The 22517-nt window shown below is 35.0% G+C and overlaps 1 protein-coding gene across 2 annotated transcripts in view; it reads left to right on the top strand.

The window, feature by feature from the left end:
• The window catches only part of LOC145693050 (alpha-tocopherol transfer protein-like), a 137759-nt gene extending 127540 nt beyond the window's left edge, over positions 1-10219 (top strand). For both annotated transcript variants that reach the window (XM_081768718.1, XM_081768717.1), the window contains exons 5-7: positions 2501-2611; positions 4929-5034; positions 7636-10219. In XM_081768718.1, the coding sequence (XP_081624844.1) occupies positions 2501-2611; positions 4929-5034; positions 7636-7784 (366 nt within the window). In that variant the 3' untranslated portion in view covers positions 7785-10219. The remainder of the gene's footprint in view (positions 1-2500; positions 2612-4928; positions 5035-7635) is intronic.
• The last annotated feature ends 12298 nt before the right edge of the window (positions 10220-22517 follow it).

The following is a 22517-nucleotide window of genomic DNA, read 5'->3' as shown; positions in this document are numbered from 1 at the left end:
GTCCACCAAGGTGTTTTACTCTTCTTAATTACAACTTCCGAAAGGTAATGCTACTCACAGAAACAAATAAAACGTCCTCGCTAAGGTAGACGAAACTAGCTTGATCTTTGAGTTGCGAAATTCTCAATGTGTAGGAAAATAACCTTCGAAAGCATGGTGTACGAATTTTGCTTTACAGATAGCTGCGTGGTACATTTATGAAAAGGCCGTATAGTATGTAACTCAAGAAACGCTGCACAAGAAATTTAACGTATTAAACGCACTATTTGGGATGATTATTGAAAATTCTTTTCCTTCTATGGAAAACACTTTTCGTGGTGTATCCAAAATCTTAAATTGGATAGTATTGCACAAATAGTATAGGCGAAAGTTAACAATTACTCGAATAAGAAGTCGATTAGTTTTTTTTTTTTTTTTCGGATCTCACTTTAAGTAGTGGATTTTGTCTCACATAACCGGTGGTGAAAAGGGTCCAAAAACTTCAATCAATCAAATGAGAGAGACAGAGAGATACTTTTTAGAACAATCATTTGCCCATCAACAAACTGTTGAGAAGAAAATAAAACAATATGTACTATATTTATTTACTACCACTCTAAATTTAACTATTTTTTAAGTAATAAATAAATAAATAAACTTAGAGTAATAAATAAATATATATAGTAGAGTAGTGAAAACTTATTTTTTTCTTACTCAAACGTTTGCTTGATGGACAAATGGCTATTGTGAAGTCTCTCTCTTATTTGATTGATTGTAGTTTTACGTTCCTGTTCACCACTAGCTATAAGAGACGGAATTCACTACTTAAAATCGTGGGAACGAGTCTCAGATTGGTTTTGCAAACAGTTGTTCCCTTTAGTTCCAATTAACTTTGAAAGAAAAATAAATTCAAGCCATGTGAAGTTCAGTATAGAAAATACTTATCTGTCATCATATATAAGAATATCTGACAATAATCAAGCTATTTGGTTTCATTCTATGTGTACCGGTATATTATTACAAATCTTAGATAGACAATGTAATTGAACCAAATACTATGTTTGGGTAACAACTAATGCAAATATCATCATTAAGTAATACGAAGGTACTACATAAAATAAATAAATAAATAAATAAAATTTGGTTCTTCAGTGACTTGGAAACTGAGTTAGAACTCCGTATCCTTCGTTTCATTTCTGTCCACAGCTACATCTATACGAAAGACTCCAGTGTTGTTTAGCAATAATTGTTTTTTTTTTTTTCTATTCAGTGCAGTGGCGGTTCTTGAGGAAAGTTACACAGGCAAAAAATTAAAAACTATTCAGTGGCGGATAAACCCCTCCACTTTTTTGTGTGACAAAAATAACTGAAACTATTTTTTATATAATGTTTGAAAGTTTATAGTAAGCGTTGCCTTTTTTATTCTTGATTGGATTTTTTTTTTAATAATAGATATAGTTTCAGTTGCAGTTTTTTTTTTTTTTTTTTTTTTTTGTTATACAATGTGTAAGGCAATACTTGAGGTCCACAACGTCAACGTCCAACCTAGCCATAATATCCATCGGGAAGTTGGAAACTTCTGCAGAACCCATGAAAAATTGTAAACTCATGATATACTTATCATAGTCAAGGTTCTGGCTGTTTCCTTCCCTAGTTTTTAGCTTCTAGATTCGCCACTGTTGAAATCTAAGACAAAAGTTAGAACTCAGTATCCCTGGTTTCATTTCTGCTTACAATTACATCTATACGAAAGACTCCAGTATTATTTAGTAATGATTGTTTTCTGTATTCAGTGCAGTGGCGGTTCTTGAGGAAAGTCCATAGGTAAAAAACTTTTATCGTTTCAAACTAACGGAAGAAAATTTATGTAATCATCAGTGGATAATTACCTAAACATACTTTTATTAAGGGAGGGATTTAAACACCCAAGGTAATGTTTTTTCATGACACGGCCAACTTTTGTACACTTACTTGCGTGCCTAATGTTCTAATTCTTGCACAAAACAATTAGTACATTAGCTGATAAAAATTTAATTTTTATCGATGTGATTCTTCTTATGGGGCGTTTACACTTAGTCGATTTGCGTTCGATTCAGTTGAATTGACGTCACTTTCAACTTAATCGACCGTGTAAACGGGACTTCAACTTAATCGCTTGTTGATCAAAGGCGACTAATCGACTGGCAACTGAATTGAAAGACGTTCTATTTTCTGTGGTTGAAATAATTGAACACATCCATTGATCTGATTCGGCCTAGTTGCTTCGATTTAGTGGCAAATGCAGCGAGTCGATTTAGTCGTGCGACTAAATCGACCAAGTGTAAACGCCCCATTAAGAGCCACCACGGATTCATTTAATTCTTTATTTATTATACACTTAATAATGTTTACTATATTCTGATTATACTATTGTTTTTTAGATTATAATTTGATTGAAATATGAACATGAATACTCAAAAGTATTATGCATTGAGAGGATTTAAAAAGTTAACCTTTTTCTTGTGTTTTTATTTTATTTAAGGGAGCCTATCCACGAAGAGTGAAGGAAATACACATCGTAGAATCTCCCACCTACGTCACAAAGTTTGTTCAATTTGCTAAACCTTTATTGAAGGAGAAGTTGAGGAAACGAGTAAGAATTAAACATACAAACCAATTTGTATATTTTTATATTTTAAACTTTTTTCTTACTATTTTAAACATTATAAAAGTTAACAAATTCCTTGACCTTTAAGTAAATACTTTTTAATATTTATTTATTTAACAATTACTCAATATGTACGTAACTTCTTATCATTTTAGCGCATTTAGTTATATGGGAAATTATTTTTCTGTTTTCTTTGAAGAGAACTGCAATTAGCCACGTAATTTTACTGATTTCTTCTTCATATCTCATTAAATATCTCCAACTTTAAAAAAAAAATGAATTTGCATTATACAACCAGTGGCGTATTTACGATTTTGTTTCGGGAGGGGCTTTGCTTACTTTCGGGGGGGAACTTTGCTGAAAATGTGAACATTCTGCCAGATATTTCATATACTTCACTATAGTAAGTAAGATTTCAGGGGGGGCTTAAGTCCGGAAGCCCCCCCGCTAAATACGTCAACAAAGGGATTAACGTCATACTAAGGGTTTGACTAACACATGGTTATCAGAAGTGTATTCAGAATCTGATTAGCACGTAGTAGCTGACTAAGTTAATCACATGTGACTAATTAATTTAGAGCAGAGGGTGTCCTGGTTTAGCCACACTGTCATTATGGGAATACAAAGGCAATTAAGTTAATTACATGTCTTTCTTTCCTTTCACCTCATCGGATGAATTATCGATGAAGCAGTTATTTAGCCGAGTCCTCTACAATAGCAGAACTGTTTCTTAAGGTGAACAATGAAAGATGAGTAGATAATTTCCAGCTTTCTCAGGGATACATACAACTGATCAACAAATTATCTTCCCTTACAATTACAATTTTATTATTAGAAAGAATATCAGTAAGGATTAAACTTTTTTTTTTTTTTTTTTTTTGTCTTTCTTCAGATCAAAATTTGTACTAGCGACTGATTTGTTTCATCATTATTATTAGATTCCCAAATTACGCTATAAATAAGTGTCGGAAGTCTTAGAACGACCATGTCCGACTGTCCATCCATCTGTCTGTCTGTCGACAGGTATGAGAGCACAAACAGCAAGAGATGTCGAGAAGCGGTTTTCTGCAACCTCTTGTTCAAACCGAAATGGTTGAAATTAGCCATTTCCTGTTTGAACGTTTTTCGTTGTAACAAAAATGGTAATAACAAAAATGATAATTATTTTTGCAATCGATTTAATGCCTTAAGGGAACATATCATCATTGTCTTCAACGTTCTAAAAAAAAAACGGAAGTGGTTGAAATTTACTGTTTTCGGTTTGGATATTGATTTTCATATAGCAAAAACGGTAAGACATATCGCTATTATGGAACCGATTCAGCATCCCAAGAGTAGGTCCCATCTCTGTTAACACTCTAGTCAAATCCGAAGTAGTGGAATCAACCGTTTCCGGTTTCAACCTTAATCACCATACTATAATAAAACGGTAACAGATAGCAACAAACTACTCTTTGCAATCATTTCAGCGTCTCAAGAGAGTATTTATCATCGCCACCTGCACCACTCTACGGAAACCGGAAGTGGTTAAAATTTAATAGTACTTCAGGATTCAATACTGAATTATATAGAACGAAAACGGTAAGAGATATCGAGAAACGGTTTTCGACATAGATTTAAGCTTCCTGAAAATGAGATTTCTCTCGACTTTTGTAAATCTGCAGAAACCGAAAATGGTGAAAAATCTTCGATTTTTCGCTTACAACATCGACTACGAGGTAGATAAAACAGAAATAGTTAGCGACAAACAGTTTTTCAATATATGGATCCAGTACCAGCAGTGTATTTCGTTTCTGAGTTCATTTCCTCTATTGCAACCGGAAATGATAAGCATAAAATGCCACATCCGGTTTTAATATTAATCTCCATAGAGCAGAAACAGTAAGAGAGAACGAATGATGACTTTTTGGTACGAATAAGCATCTGAAGAATAGGTTTTATCTGTGATTTTATTCCTGTATTGTAATCAGTAGTTATGGATGTACAACTTCAAGTTTGAGTATTGGATCCGCATAGTTTGGAAGTCTACCGTAGTGTCACACTGAGAAACGAAACTTACTCGTTATTTTCTGTAAAATATTACTTTGTCACATGTCACCTTTTTTGCGTTCAATTTTTATAATAACGTAAAGTCAAACAACGATATTAAAATTTGGATTATACACAGGAATATACAAATAATATTAAGTTAAGTAGTGTATATATATATATATATATATATATATATATATATATATATATTCCAATATGACTTCTCAACTTTTCGTTAAATATTTAATGATTTTGTTTTTCTTTCCGTCAGATTCACATTTACAGCAATGACTACACGAAATTGTATAAACATTTGCCGAGAAAAATTTTACCTTCCGATCTTGGAGGATGCTCTTTATCAGGTCCTGAACTTGGTGGTAAGTTTTTTCTTTCATTTATTTAAAATTTACAAATTTGAAACTTTGCCCAACTAACTTAGTTGTTTATATTTGTTTGTTTATTTCTCTAATGGTATATCCCTAAATTATTAGCCTTAGAAAATACATTTTGAAGTAAATGACTTTTCACAATATAAACTTGTCTTAGAATTTTGAAATTTATACCTAACTACAAGCAAGGAGAAATTGAACTAGAAAATAGAAGTTTGCTAAGAGGCTTATAGGGAATCGATGCTGATAACGTTAACAGTTGCTCGATTAATCCCAGATGATTTCACAGATCGTTTACATTTATCTAGGGTCCATAATCAGACTACTTGTTCATGTCATCTGCAATGACGAAAAAAAAATCTCTACCAGAATGAAGAGCCATATTATTATAAGTATTGAATGAAGTAAACATACAACTTCAGACTTATACAGGGTATTTCAAAACAACACCGACAACGTTTGGGAAGTGATTTCTGACACGAAGATAAGAAAAAGGATGTCCCGACAAAACGTACCAGCGACAAAACGTACCACTTGAATTTTCGCGACAAAACGTACCACTTTTGACGACCTGTCATGGACTAATTAAAACATTTAAGATATTTAATCAGCGACAAAACGTACCACTTCAAGGAAAAAGTTGACCTTGAAATATCAGACATTTAATTCGAGGAAATCTGACATTGTAAACAGGGTCGGTGGTGGTTATTAAAATTTACTTTCACCAAAGGTTATCGTGGGGAGGGGGGGAATAGGCCTCCTCGCTACTGAGAAGAACTCTACAGAGGCAGAAATGTGCGTCGCAAGGAAATACAAAAGAGCCTAACAACTGTAAAGAATTGGTGTTAGAAGAAGAAACACTCAAGATGCTTGACGGTACTTCTTTTCTGTTAGCTGACGATGGAGAAGAAACTAGAATTATATATATATATATATATATATATATATATATATATATATATATATATATATATATATATATATATATATATATATATATATATATATGTGGTGATAAGGGCAAAGAGAGCTTGAAACGCTTTAATAATTTTTTCATGAATGGTACTTTCAAGTGCTCTAGTAAACAGTTTTCTCAGATTTATAGTATCCATGCAGATTTTAGCAGTTCGTATGAAGAAACCAACATCAATCCGGTAGTGTTTGCTTTATTGTCCAATAAGAATAAAGAGACATATTTATTCGTTTGTTTCGACTCATCCTTCAGTCTGTTCCGGAGTGGAAACCAGAAATAGTGAATGTGGATTTTGAATCGTCGGCCATATCTGCGCTTCGCCAAGTATTTCCTTCCACAGAAATCAGTGGATGCTTCTTCCATTTTAAGAAATGACATTGGGGGAAAGTTTAGGAGGTAGAACTTTTGGTGGAGTATCGACAGAATGAGGAAATCAGGCATGGTCTTGGTCTTGCATCCCTTGGTCTTAGTCTTGGTCTTACATCGGTACTTTTCTCACCATCAATCTGTTCAATTTTTAACCTTATTTTGGCCGGTATATATATATATTTATATACCGTCCTATCAAGTGGTAAGTTTTGACGCCTGTCATTATTTGATGGCTGATTAGAAGACTCTTCGCAAGTAGCCCTCCAGGCAAGTGGTACGTTTTGTCGCTTGTCATTATTTAGTGTTTTTAGAAAACCCTTCACAAGCAGCCCTCAGGGTAAGTGGTACGTTCTGTCGGTGGTACGTTTTGTCGCTAGTACGTTTTGTCGTGTATTCAAGAAAAAGTATAGACCAACCTGGGTGCACAAATGCTTCCTTTCAGAGTTATAGGCTGCCGAAAACATGAAAAAATGAACTTTAAAGGTCCATAGCTCCAAAACTATGGGACCTACCGCAGTAGGTCAAGACTTTACTTGGAACTAATATGTGCGCTATCCGAAAATACATGTTTCAAAATCCTAAGGTACTCACGAAGCAATTTTTATAGAGGGAGTTTGGCTACGGGCACATAATTTGAAGTACTCACCAACTACCTCTATAAAAATTGTTGCGGAAGTACCACAGGATTGTGAAACTTGGATATTTGGATCGGGCACATACTATTTCCTAAGTGAAACCCTGACCCGACTACGGTAGATCCCATTGTTTTGGAGCTATGGGCCTTTAAAGTTATTTTTTATGTTTTTGGCAGCCCATAACTCCGAAAAGAAGCATTTGTGCACCCAGGTTGGTCTATATTTTTTGTCTTATCTTGGTGTCAGGAATCATTCAAACGTTGTCGGTGTTGTTTTGAAACACTCTGTATAAACATTTGAAGAAAATAAAACTCTCAACGAAATTGAATTTGGCATAAGTAGGGTTAGGGTCTTTAGGTGCGCACATTTTTCCTCTGGAGCAAGAAAGGACTTTCAGAAAGTACCCAATATGTCAAATGTTGCTTATAGATTAGAGTAGAGATAACTTTTCAGCACAATTTACCTCCTTTTTGGAGACCTTTATTCCTTGATCAATAATCTTTCCCTAACCCCCTTTCTCTTCTTTGCGCTGAACAGGATTTTTTAAAAATTTTAATTGGATCTTCCGTTTGGAAGTTTTGCATACAATTACACGTGTGTTCTTTCTTTCAGATCGATGGATGGACATTATCCACGAGCAAAGAGCTTGGCTTCTGAAACAAGAAAATGTGAAAGCCGTTGAATCTAAGAGACCTGGAAAGAAGAAGAAGTTTGACTTTGAGCACATCATGGGAAGTTTCAAGCATTTATCGTTAGATTAGACAGTTCTCGAAGCCAAAACAGTACACATCAAAGAGTCAAAGCCATCCTGATTGAACTAAGTTTTATAATGAAACAATTTAGTTTGATTTCTGGTTTAAAGATAATACTTTTATATAACTCGTGAGAGACCAAAGTGCCTTTCTGTTGTATATATTCACAGAGACAACTGTTTGGAGAAGTAGGACGATGTAGTTCTTGCATTTATGTATGAGATAATCCATGACTATGTGATTTGACTCATTTATGCTTAGCAACTTTCTCTAAACGTCTTTTTACTAAGCTATTTTCTATACCTCAGAAAAGTAATATTCAGTGACATATCCTGAATTTTATTTCGATGGGATCAAGGTCAAATTTTACTTAAAAAGTTTAAAATTTCTATGATCTTGTCATATCTTTTTCAATGTATGTATGTTATTAACGTATCTCGGGAGAAAGAAAGATGTATACGTCCCCTGATATACATATATAGCCTATCATGAATTTCTATGGAGTATATGAAACACAAGAAGTCACTATATTCTGCCTTCAAAGGAAAGAGCAAATTATTTTATGATGGCCAGCTCTACGAATTATTAACAAGACTATTAGTGATACTCATTTCATAAAACGGTTACTTTTACGTAGATAGTAATTAATTGCACATTAAGGTTTGCGAGAATGTTCAACAAAATAATTATCTTCTTCTTCCCGAAGTCCCTTTACGCATTCTCACATTTGCAATGGTCTCACTTAGATTAGTCCCTTGTGGTGGACAGCACCGTGTCTATGGGTTTTCTTGGAGTTTTCCCATTTCTTCCCACATCCACATTCCATCAATTCATCTTATAATAATCACTCATTCACTTTAATTAATCATTCATCTCCTATAGCCTATAGTGGGACGTAAAACTGAACGATTTTATTTCACTCCTTTAAAAATAATCTCAATTCGATGCTATAACTGTGACCAGCGCTTTTTTTTTTAAATCGTTAAAGACATGCTGGAAGCCATTTCTGGAGAGATCCTTCTGCATTGCCTCCAAAGCCTCTATCATTTGCTCTGATGATAACATGTTTAACATGAAGATGTTTCTTCCAAGTAGGAATAGAATGAATGCCCAATGTGACCAGATCTGGACTATAGGGAAGGTAGGGAATGTATACAGGGGGAGGGATTGTATGTCGTTGGTAACTAATCCTACCTTCAACACGTTCTGCTAATAATCTTGAGATTATTAGATTATTTTCCCTCACATTACAACAGGTGTGTTGACATTATCTTCCGTAAGAGCAATTCACTTTCCCCTACAACCACCACTAGTTACCCTCCATCGTCAAGAGTACTCGTTAACTATTTTAAACTACCTCCGGATGTACTATATGGCAGAGCATCCGTTTCATAGGCTTCTTAGGATATAAAACTAGTTATCTATAGAAAGTATAACATATGTTAAAAAAAAAAAAGTAATTTTTTATTGAGAAACCCTTCAGACTCAGAAATAATACTGTACTTTTTCAGTTAAACTATTCTTACTACACCTTATTAAAACTTCACTAATTTTTCATATTTTATAAAGGATCAATATCTGTGGAATAGAATAAACCAAGGTTCCGAACTGCGCATTCAAATAGGTCCTACAATATGTATATTTTCATTGTTGTTGAGGCACTTCATGATGATGGACGAATGAGGAAGAAGCAAAATATACAATCAACGTTGAGCATTCCTTGTATTTATAGAATACTACGATGTTGATAAAAAATGGAGTAAAAATAGTGGCGCATACACAGAGGAGCTCAACTCGTAAAGCAACTAAAAAAGCAAAAAAGTTTGGTATACAAATGAAAACAATATAGTAAAAAATTTATGGGATACAAATTGAGTTAATCGATATCATATTTAAGTGTTTAATTTCTGTGTTTATAATTCCTTGTAGTTCTAAACTACATTGTAAAAATGCACGTGAGGATATCAACTTGAATGTAGCTAATTGATGTTACATAAAACCAGGGGTGTAGCCAGCAGGTTTATGTAGGAGGGGTCCGTTGTTTTTGAGGGGGGGCCAGCTACAAACCCAAAAGAAATTATATGTAAACTTTGTTATTTTTAAGTGACTAAAGCAATTTAATCTTACAATGATGTTTTAAAAGCTGGTCATTTGGGGGGGCCTGGCCCCGATGGGCCCCCCGTGGCTACACCCCTGCATAAAACTACCTCATGTACACTTCAAATAGTCTTTTACTTTCCTTCTGTTTGTGCGCCTATGAACTTAGAGATTTGTTTTAAAATACAGAGAAACGAACAAGCTATTATTTTAGTAAACAATTTTTAAGGGAGAATATTTGTGTTAAATATCACAATAATAGATAAATGTCCCTATTGTTAGACTGATGTATTAAATGTAATTGTTATCGATGTGATGTGATTGAGTTGTTTTTAATTGTATTATTACAGTACCAACTCATATACTTATGTAAACTATGTAAATAATATATCCTTGTACATTGATTACTGTTCTTACCTAAAATATACTTCATATTTACAATAGAAAATAATTTAGAAGTGTGTGTGTTTTTTTTTAAATCAAGACAGAAGTTTGACCGTTACCTGTTTTGAAAGGGTTATAAGGATTTAGAAAAAAATATTTTGTAGATAGACACAATTGTATATTTTCGAACTCAATAAATTTTTTGTAATAAAAAAAAGAAAGTTGTTATTACCACATGAAAATAGTTATATTTAGAGCACACTAGTGTCCAACGACAACAAAAAGTATTTCCATTAATTTAAGGAAAAAAAAATGGTATACAATGATGTAATTATAAATCATAGTACGAGCCCAAATATCCTTGACTTATGTCTTTATATGCTTAGATCAAGTATGTGACTGAAGGATGCACAAAATATGCATGCATACCTACTTCACCCCCTATTTCCAATCATGACTCGAGTTGATTTTGAGTTTAACGTCCCTTTCAGTAGCAAGGCTACATGAGACGGGACCTGCTTAGTGTGGAATTCGACCAACATGAGCTCCCGCCGGGAACCGAAACCGAGTTTCCCACGCCAAAGGCGCGTGCGCTAACCGCTTAGCCACGAAGGAGCTCCGATTATGGCTCGTATACCCTTATATTCTCCATTCGACAGTTTACATGGGTCAGCAGTGTGTTTATCTAAAGTTATTTATTTTCTGCTGAAGATTATTATTATTATTATTATTATTATTATTATTATTATTATTATTATTTAGTTATAATAATATAGTTTTTGACATATACCAGCCAAGTCCAGTACTTGAAAATGATAAGAACAAAGTCTACTGAGATCGAGAAATCAGAACAGATGTAAAGATACCAGTACCTGCAAACGGACCCGACATTACTATTATCAATAAATGGACTGAGAAATAACATTTTAAAATATAACGGTACCATTGATTCATACATTCAGTATGAAAATAAACAAATATAAATACCTGGCTGACAAAATCAAAAAGTTACGGAAATGTGAGAAAGTTATAGTAAGACTAATCATTATCTCAACTACAGCAAGCAATTGTCTCTAAAGGTAGTGTGACGCAACTTTAATAGATAAACGCAAAACATCTAACAAATCTGCAAAAATCAGTAATACTAGACACTTGTCACATGGTCAGAAAGTTTTTTGGAGAAGATGAATTCTTCAAATCATATGCACTTGTCAGAGACAGTCGTCAGATTACTAAGCTGAAATAGGTTTAAACCGAGATACAGCAATGATAATAATAATAATAATAATAATAATAATAATAATAATAATAATAATAATAATAATAATAATAATAATAATAATAATAATAATAATAATAATAATAATAATAAACATATACTTACATAGTTTGAAAGATGGGCTTATGATAGATATGGGGTTAATCCATATGAAGTGAAGAAATAACATTAAGGGTTGTTTAGCCATTTTATAACCAAATGACTTCTTTTTGTTTGTGGATTCCTACACGATTGCAGTCTCCAATAAAAGATATATGCCACCACACTAAACTTTCTCGCTCCAAATTCTTAAATTAAATCATGTTATGCTGCGGTTATTAATGATACCTTTTCTTGTGAAACACCAATAAAATTTCAAAGCATTTTCAGAATACTTTACCGAAGGGAAACTCATTCCCAAAAGTAACCTACCCGTGGTAGATTTGTTCATAATAAAAATAACTTATGCTATATGTTAGGAATATTAGTGAAATATTTGTTTATAAAATAATAGAATCGAAGTAGTGTTTTACAAAATTGTCAAAGAAACTCACTGCAATCCTTGTGTACGTTATCATGCAAGGGATTTACGTAGCATTAATAAGAATAATAATTAAACATTTATTCATGAAGTACAGGGATGTAGCCAAGGGGAGGGAAGTTATCTTCCAAAATTTTGGCCAAGGACAAAGTGGAAAGGGTTAAAAGGAAAACTAAAGGAAGAGAAAGACAAAGAAATAGAATACAAAATAATAATCCTAATCAAATCTACTCTCAGATTAAGTATTGCGATAGTAAAGTGGAATTTAATACCCACTGGACCTGTTTCTTCAAACTAGATTAAGCTATTACTCTAGAGTAAGTAGACACTTAATCGGAAGCAGGACACAGTTGGATTTCTTGGAGTGATTATTCGAGTAAATCAACTACTCTAGGAATAACATTTACTCCGCCAAATTTGGGCGAGTAAAGTGTGAATTCTTGCAAGACAGGATAATAGTGGGTAGGTTGAGACAGTTAAGGTTTGCTAACGATTCAAGTGAAGATGATATTGATGATCAAATTCGACGAGCAGTATAAATCAGGGTAAAAATAAATTTGTTTGAGAATTGCGATGCTGCTGAATTTGTAACATTTTCGGTTTAATAAAGAAGTAAATTATACCTATAAGCATCAGTGAGCATAAGTTAGAATTTTCCTCTGACATGTAATTTATTTCTTGTTTTCTTTGATGCTATTTCAGTGCAATAACAAGAAATCTAGTTTGGCAGTTTTTGTATTAGGCCTACATATTTAAGTTTGAATCTTGAATGTCGAATGTGAGTGCATGATCTTTGATTTTTATCAGTTACTGAGTTATCCACTTTCAAATATTAGGTTTGATAATACTTAAGTAGGAAGACTGCTTAGAAAAGCACTTCTCATTGAGAACACAGTTGTACTCAGATTTTTAAGTTGTACCAGACGAGGTTGTACTTAATGTTGAATGTTTTGAATAGTTTGTATATTTGCGTATTTCAGTTTTGAACACTGAGTACAAGAACGATTTTAGTGTGAGGTACTTTGCTAAGCAGTTCTTCTTCGTAGGTATTACTTAATCTAGTATTTAAAAGTAAATAACACAGCAGCTAATAAAATTCAAGATCACGAACTCACACTCAGAACATTTTGAGGGTGGCAAGAGGCGCGCTGTACTAAGAAAATGACAAACACATTATTTATATCTATATTCAGAAACGAATTTTGTGCGCTTGTAGCGTCGATAGTTTAAACAAGAGGAGGGCCTAGTTTTCAGGTGGAATGAGCATTTCTCTATATGAAATGCTTTTGGTAGTACGTAAGTGGAGGAGCTGCTTAGACAAGCATTTCACACTCAGCATGACCTTTACTATGTAACGTTCCTCTTTGAGCGTTACATTTTCTCAAAGAGAATATTTGCGGAAATGTTCAAGCAGCTCTCAGCTAATATTATTTCTTTTTATTTTCTCAATTCTCGACTCTCATGAAGGATTCAAGATGGTCGACAATTGGACTAGTGCGTGTAGATGTAGTATGCTACTTTCCTTTGTACGTCTATGGTTTGCGTTGAGCGGCTTTTGAGAGTAGCTCGGATCGTTTGAAATAATTTAAATTTTTGTGTTTCATGTAAAACGGAAGGATTATTATGAATCTGCATATATAAATGCCCGTTTATATAATTTTTATTCTCCTTTAGTTATATTTGTTTTATTATAAAATCTGTTATTTCCATTCTACGCTCTGATGCGTAGTATGGAATGACCAATCCGGAAGTGAGAGGGCTGCGGAGAGCCCCCTCTGGTTCACCTTTTCTTTGTACTACGAACTGCGAACATGGCCGTGGTGAGGTGAAAAGCACGATTGTCCATATTTTTGGACATTAATTTACAGTGAATTATGCAGTGAGTGGCCGTTCTTTAATATAAATATTTAAAGAAGCTGTTTAGTCGAACGGTATGCTAGGCTAGCGGGTATAAACAAGAATCACAAGAGAACTTACTCAAATATTCGACCTGTGCGTTTTGGAATATGGCTGGGATTGGTTAGATATTTCCTAACTGTTAATGTGATGAAAGCTGAAGTTCAGAAATCCTTTTTGTGCTGTCTCCGAGACTGAACTCGATTGATGTATGGCCTCCTTCTCTTGACGTTGTAAATTTCCGTCCACCCTTACTACGTTTTCTTGGCAAGGGACTTCGTCCTATATTACTTGTTGTCAGCTCAGCCTGCCTCTCCGGAATTTAATGTGTCTAACTGTGGTCGCTGTTGTGAGGATGAACATTGCAGCAGCTTTGCAGTGATCGTTTGTCTACCTGGTGGAGATAGCAGTGGAACGTATGCTTTGCTGTTAACCAAGGAGGAGTCGTCGTGTGATCAATCCACGCCGAGGTTATGGCTGTACACATGGTGAGATGTTGGAGGAGACGTCAGGACCGGTCGTCACCCTGGAGTGCTGTTTCACAGTGTTTCCTCAGTGTCCCTATTCGTAAAGTGAAACCACGGTCGGGTGAGCTTTGGTAACTGTCTACTAGGTAAATATGTCTATTTCTTTTATTCCGTCTTGTGAAGAAACTGGTATCATCCGGGAAGTTGCGGAAGAAATTGTCCACCGTTTATAGTTGTCCAAATTATTTAAAATATAACATCTAACGTCATATTAATGTCTTCGTGTGTTCATTATCTTACTACAGATTACTTATGAACAAACAATAATATACGTTCAATAATTCTCAGTTTTCTTGGTGTATACATATATATATATATTATCCGAGTCAGTTTATAATGTCCATAATATTGTCCGAAATGAGTTTTGTCCGTAACATGTCCGAGTAAACGAGAGTGAGTCTCTATCCAGTAAGTTGAATCATACGCCAGCGGGGTAGTCTGATATCAAAGCCGTTTCTCTCTTGCTCTGAATAAAAATCATCTCTTAGAGTTGTCTAGATGTATAATATATTACTCGCTGCCATCTAGCACATGTATGTGAGCAACAGGTATTCCGTATTGTTTATTCTCTCAGGTATTCTATTTGATAAATTAAGGATTGATTAGCGATGGCTAGTTTACGTCTGTCTAGCAGCGGGCATTCCGTATTGTTCATCAATAACTATATACGTAAGTATATCTATATAATTTACAATCTAAGCATCAAGTCGCCGCACCCCAAGTTTGCATTCTCGAATTGTCCTGTTACGTTTGATTGTGATGTTGCTCACTAGATCAGTGAGGCACGTTAAGACGGTGGGTGTACGATACCACTCGTACTTCAATGCGGGAGTGTCAGAAGTCGAGTCTAATTTCATTGGCTGGTTTTGTGTTCCCCATAATGTGCTACAGAGTTTAATGTTATTACCGCCGCTGCTAATAGTAAATGTCGAGGGAAATGCCCTCTTAGCAGTTGGATGCGGGTGAAGTGGAGAAGTTATGTACTAAAAGGGGGAAGGTTAAATCGACGCAGCCGTAGGTCTCTCTCTCTTTGCAAGGAGATGTTTACGAGTGGTAATGTAATCGGTAAATTTCCTTTGGTGAAGTAGCCTACCAAGGACTTTATGCTATTGTTTAGAAATGTAAACAACTCTCTTACTGTTAGTACAGTGTGGCTTAATTTATATTGTTATTCACCTTTGAGTTGTGTTGGCGCTAAAGGGTTTGAGAAACTTAAACTGAATACAAAGTTTTTTTTTTTTTCCTGAATCTAGCTATCCACGATCATAAATGTCAATGAGAGTCTTTTGTTATACGTTTATTATAAGGAAAGTTAAATAAACAGAGATGCAAGATATATGGTGTTATCTTAAATGATTTTTTTTCTTTCTTTTCCTCGTCTTTTCCTTAACATTGACAACGCAAGTAGTGTACAAGAATCTGGAGTAAGTAGCGTTGCGTTTACTGGTCTATAAATTATAGTGTAAGAAGGAATAACGGCGACCCAATGTTTTTTTTTCTTTTTCTTCCTTCGTTTCCTTAATGTCAGCTACGGATACAAATTCAAGGTAATATAAGACGCAAGGTAGCGCTTTTCAGGTTTGGTTCCCATAGCCAAAATTCTAATTATTGGAAAAGGTGACGCCGCAAGTTTGGCTACCCAGCCATAGAATCGAACTAGCGTAACCAGCGCTCTTCAACTAAATGTTCAAAGCTCTAACAGACGACGTTGTATTTATGTTTAAATGTTTGAACCATAAGTACACGTGCTTATGTTATGACTTGGAGCATTCAGGACAAGGTCATCTGCTAAGTAAGATGGTTCTGTAGGCAGCCCATCTGCTTACCTTGTAAGCACAACCTGACTTTGTTTATCTATAACGTATTCCCTTGTTAGTTCTTTCTTTGGTACTAGCTAAGGAGGTACACTCCGTGAAATATCAAATAAGATAACCTCTCACCCAATGTGCAAGGGATAAATGAAGTTCGGGGCAATAGAAATACTTTTGCCAAGACATACCGAGGTAGGAAAACTAAAAGATCTCGCAAAAATTCAGAAGTATTAGACTGATTTTGCTTCAGAATCCGTCCTCAATGCTGAGTATAGTATGTGATGTGAAAAGTAGAATCATGAACCAAATAAACCTGTCGAAATTACGGATGTGCTCGATGTCTGTAATTCAGCCTTCTTACCAACAATCAGCGAGCTAGTCAATATCTTAACTTGCTTGCCTGTTTCAACCACGTCGATGCAGAAATCATTTTCTTCAGTGAAAAAAATCAAATCTCATTTCCGAAACAGAAGTGTGGGAAGTGGCTTACAGGACTTGCGCTCCTATCAATACATTCCCACCCTGTCACTTAATGTTGAGGTGATTAATATTATGAACGCTAGCAGACAAAGAAAATTACTTCTGTGAACGGATAGATGAACTCTTTTCATTGTATTATGCAGTAAGTATACGCCTATACTTTAAAGTAAAATGAGAGATTCATTTATTTTTAAGCAGTAGACAATGAGTTGAAATTTAATGAATTTAGGCATGTGTGTGTTTCCCAGTTGCAACATGCAGACTATAAAGGATTAGGCAGAGACCTCGAAAGATTTTCGTGTCCTTGCCCTTCCCGAAACGAAATTGTAGCTACGTGTCTAATGAAATATGGCCAAAATCGTTTTGGGATGCTTTTCAGAAAGTAGTCTGAAAACGAAATCCTCCCCAAAAGTGAACTACCTCTTATGATACTTTTCGTAAGGGGCAATTTATACAATATTTAGATTAATGAAATATTTCTTGATGGAATACGAATACAATGGCTTGAGTCGTTTTTGAGACAATCATCCGAAAAAAAGAAGAAAAAAAAAACATCCAAAGATTAAACTACACCTTCTCGATTTTCCCCAGAGGAATGACTTATACCACATGATAGAATTGTTATTGAAAAATTAATTTATGAAATATAAACAAAATCGTTAGAGCTCTTTCTGAGAAAATCTATTTTTTATTATTGTTATTATTTTTGCCCTTAGGTAAACTACCCTTATTTTTAGGAGTAGGAAGAAAATTTGAAGCATCTCCCCTGGAGGATCACATGAAAACTTAACATTTAAAATTTGGTTGAAATACGTTAAACATTATAGCTGCCAGGCGAGTGAAAAATACTCAGGTTATTAATTTCCTTGGCGTTTGGGAAATCGTCGGATACAAACTGCAATCAGTTACGTACTAAAGCATAACTTCTTCTGAAGAAAGAAGGAAATGAATCATAAAATCAGAAACTGTAAACTAAGAACAGCGGATTTTTTTTTTTTTTTTTTTTAAGGCGCCCAATGGAATTCGAACCAGGTTCAAAAGATTTAAGCTTCAACAGAAAGAAAGAATTAAACATACACGGCTTATCAAAACAAATTGAGGAACAACCTTTCAGTTTTATTAAAAGGTAGGGAAACTCTTTAAAATCCTCTTCGTTTTTTTACGATTTTCTTTAGGAGGTTACAAAGCATGTATGTTTTCTTTAACTACACAAACTTTTCTGCATTTGTCAAGGTGCTATTTTCCTCTGAAACTAATATTGCATTAAATAATGAAATAGGACCTGAATATTTCAAACAGCAAGCAATAAGTGAGTTAGGAAAGCTTCACTATCTTCATTTCCTAACTTTCCTAGCTTCACTATCTTCCTTTCTTATAACTTCCCTTCCTATTACTTCAAATGCGTTGTTGCCAAACACAATTTTAAGAGACTGAAAAATTCAGGCATGCAATTATATTTTGGAGAAGTGTACAAGAAAATGAAAATTTGAAAAGTTCGTGAAATTCCGCTCCAAAAAATCCCTTTCGGGAAGTTTTGTGTCATCTTGACCAGCACCAGTTGCAGGTAACTGGATTCAATGTATGTTGAAAAATACTTTTCTCCATTTGTAACATGTGTCAAACCGCATCGTGATATCTTTGATAGTTATGAGACGAAAAATATCTTCCAATTCTGTTAAAAGACCAAGAATTTCATGAGCAAAGTGTTAAAATAGAAGACGAAATAAAAAACAACAACAACACTATTCATTTGAATATGATAGATGGTACGTCATTCTCTTCAGAATAAAACGTGTTTTCGGATGGTGCATCGCGTACTGTACGCGGAAAAGGAAATTAAGATAATTCGTGAAATTCTTCTCACCAGTGAATCCCGACGTGTATTTATCTGGAGAGAATCTGAAACACGTTTCTTTTTTCAGATAACATTACTGAACTGGAACATAACAGGAGTGGAGAAATCATCGATGGGGTGGGGTCATCTTGGGGTCTCGCGTGCTCCTGCAGGTTTTCCCACGGGGTTACGATCATAGGTATACAATATCGAGATGACATCCTGAACCGGTGTGTTAGTCTGTTTCTATTCGCAGTGGACCCACATTTCGTCCTAATGAATGATAAAAAGTGCACGTCCCATTGAGCTGGAACAGTGAATGAGCATCTTGAAACTCAGAACATTAGACGATTCAATTGGTCTAGTCGATCACCAGACTTGATCCCAATAGAACATGCATGGAACATCTTTGGTAGGCGAATTGCACACCGTCAGGGTGGGTTCAAGAATAGCAAGCCACACCCCAACCACTTTTTGATAACCTCCTCTCAGCATGCAATCACGTTATGCTGTACGTTTTGCATTGCGGGGAGATCACACAAACTATTAATGTCCCTGTACAAAACCCTTTTTTCGTGCAATACCACGAGGGTACATTTCCTGATTTTCGCGCTCGTGCATTTTCGTTTCTGTTGCCTATTAGGCGTCTTTTCTCGCATCGTTTTCAGTCTGTTACTATCAAAAATTCCAATAATATACGACCACTCTTTTTTACATGTGATACATCTTGCAAACCATATTATTCTTAACTTTAGCACATGAGTGTATATTAATATGTACCCTACAGCATCTATTAGTAATTATATTCGTTGAAAAATTCTTTCTTGCACTTCAACTAATCTTCATCAGTGATTAGAAACACAGAGTGGATTAAATATATATTCGAATTTCATGCTGACACACTTATCAATGATTGGATGACACACAAGTTGGCACAGTTAAGTCTTTTCTGTAACTGTCACTTAGAGCCAGAGACTTCTTCCATAATTCAATGGAGCTGCTACCTCTCTCATTCACTCTCTCTATAGCCTATGGAACCCGGCGGTTCAATGCCTCGTTCACAAAAGGTCTCCACTGACTTCTTTCTGTCCGTAGCTAACTGGATCCCTTCTACTTTGTATTCTTATTTCTGCGAGATTTATCTTAATATTGTCCTCCTATCTGCGCTTAGGTCTTCCTAATGGTAGTTTTGCGATTGAATTTCCAGTTAAAACTTTAAAAGCATTCCTACCTTCTTCCATTCTGGCCACATGACCTGCCCACCTGAACCTCCTAGACTTGATGATAATGTTTGGTAAATGGTGTAAATTATGAAGTTTCCGCCATTCCCGTTCCTCTTGAGTCCGAATTTTCGTCTCAAGATTTTATTCTCAAATACTTTTAGTCTGTTTTTTCCACAGAGTAAGCGACCATGTTTCGCAACCATAAAGAACAACAGGCATGATTATAATTTTATATATTTTAAGCTTCAAAGTCCTCGACAATGGAGCTGCTGATCTCAATTTTGTAGAATTTGAGCACATTGGGACTGGAGCTGTGACTACACTTCAGGAATAATCTAGAATGTCCTGTATTTCAAAAATAATTTCACGGCAAGAAAATAGGTGGAACTCGTATTATATAATAAAAAGGATAAGAAATTTCGTAGTTGGAGGAAGGGGTTTCTATTAGTACGATGTGGAAATTGTAAACAGGAACACTGTCTTGTAAGACACGGAACCCTTAGAAAGCATACCGCTTTTCGGTGGATTTCGGGAGCTTCCTTAGCGATGAAGTCCCAAGTATTGTGGTCTCGGTAGGAAACCTGCCATCAGTACTTTACTCTTCTTTCAAAAGACTGAGCATTACTTTGCCACCAGAGGAATAAAGATACGTTTTCACAAGAAGGGATTATGGAGTCCTAGTACTTTCACCTTTTAGACTAGGATGGATCTCAGAGTCACGTCTTGCGCCATGTCCATTATTTTATTCTGTATTATTAATATAACGAAAATGCCATTTGAAGTTTTTTTTTTCTCAAGTACAAATAATTACAAAAGTAGTCTTTGTCCTCCTGGAAAGGTGAAAAAAAGGAAAGGAAAAGAATTAGCCACACTGATATAGCCCAAGAATAACGACTTTATCGCTGGCTATGTTGAAATTACAGCTAAATATGCGGTAACAAGTCGTCAAATACAGAAGGGAATAGCTGGAAATTCTTCATTCTCAATCAACTGTTATAAGTAGATGTCAATACAGTTTCAATTTCCTCCAATTTCAGCGTTTCAGACATCAAGTCATTACTGTTGCGCTATATCGTTCACATATTCAGATGCTGCTGGATTCACCCCTCCCTCCTTTTTTTTCTACAATGACTTTTCAGTTATTTCCGACTTATCATTTGGTGATCTTACAATATGGTGGCCACAAACTTTTGATAGTATCATCATCAACTGATCACTGTGTGAACAGAGAACAGAAGTCATTTACGTCGAAATTCATCTCATTCGAATTGCCAATGGTAGTACTTTATGACACCATAGAACGGATTATCTTGGCCATATAACTACCAATTTGTCCTGGCAACCTTGTTTGTATCTGATACTTTTCAAGGCCTCATGACTAGGGATGGCCACATTTTTTCGAAAAACACTTTTTCGAAAACGAAAATTTTTTCGAAAAACGAAAACTTTTTCGAGAAACGGAAAACGAAAAGTTTTTCGAAAACGGAAACTGTCGAGAAACGGGAAAACGGATAAAAATCATAAAACAAACTGAATTCATTTCATTTGTTAGGACTTCCAAACTACAGTATAGTATGCATACGTATAGGAAGTCTTATAGAACGGCTATGTTCATCTGTCTGTCTATCCATCCGTTCGTCTGTCGGCTGGCATCAGAGCAAGAGCGGTAAGAAATAGCGAGAAGCATACATAGTTTTGTAACACGAACAGATTCATCTAATGCATTTGACTTTTATTTAATCCAGAAGTGGTAGAGATCTATCGCTTTCTGCTACATTGTTAATCGCCACAGAACACAAATGGTAATATATAGAAAGACGCGGTTTTCCAAAACCAATTCAGTGTCCCAAGAATATATTCAATGTTCTCCCTTATTACACTTGCAGCTTAAGATATGCATAAGTGTCGGAAGTCTTTAGAATGGCTTTGTCCGTCTGTCTGTCGACAGGTGTCGGAGCAGAAACAGTAACAGATATTGAGAAGTCGTTTCTTGCGATCGATTTAGAGCCCCCAATAGGTTCCATCTCCTTCATTAACCCTCCATTCACGCCGTAAGTGGTTCAAATACCATTTTTTGGTTTCAACTTTTATCGCTATAGAACGAAAAGAATAATAGATAGCGAGAAGCGATTTATTGCAAACAATTTAGCGTCTTAAGACAACATATAACTATCCACAACATTTAATCAAAACCAGAAATTGTTTATATTTACTATTATTTCCGGTTTCAATACTGAATTAAGAGATATCGAGATGTAGATTTTTGCAATCGATTCAGCTTCCAAAAAATAGGTCTATCTTTTCCATTAATCCTCTATTCTGATCGGAAGTTGTTTAAAATAACCATTTTCGGTTTCAACATTGATCGATATAGAACAAAAATAGTAATAGATAGCCACAAGTTTTTTTTTTCTTCAATCGAATCGATACAGAGTCTCAAGAGTATATATCATCACAACCCACAATACTATCGAAACCGAAGTGGCTGAATTTACTAGTATATTGGTTTCAATACTGATTTTTACAAAGCAAAAACTTGGAGAAATCGTGATGCGGTTTTTCGCGATCGACTAAGCGTCCTAAGAATAGGCTCTACATTCTCCTTGATCTCTATTCACACGAGAAGTGGTTCAAATTAACGATTACAAGTTTCAACATTTATCGCCACAGAACAAATTGGTAATAGATAGC

Source organism: Thermobia domestica, chromosome 8 (assembly GCF_964235325.1).
Source record: "Thermobia domestica chromosome 8, izTheDome1.hap1.1, whole genome shotgun sequence".
Classification (NCBI taxonomy): Eukaryota; Metazoa; Arthropoda; class Insecta; order Zygentoma; family Lepismatidae; genus Thermobia; species Thermobia domestica.
This window is presented reverse-complemented; position numbering and strand designations above follow the sequence as displayed.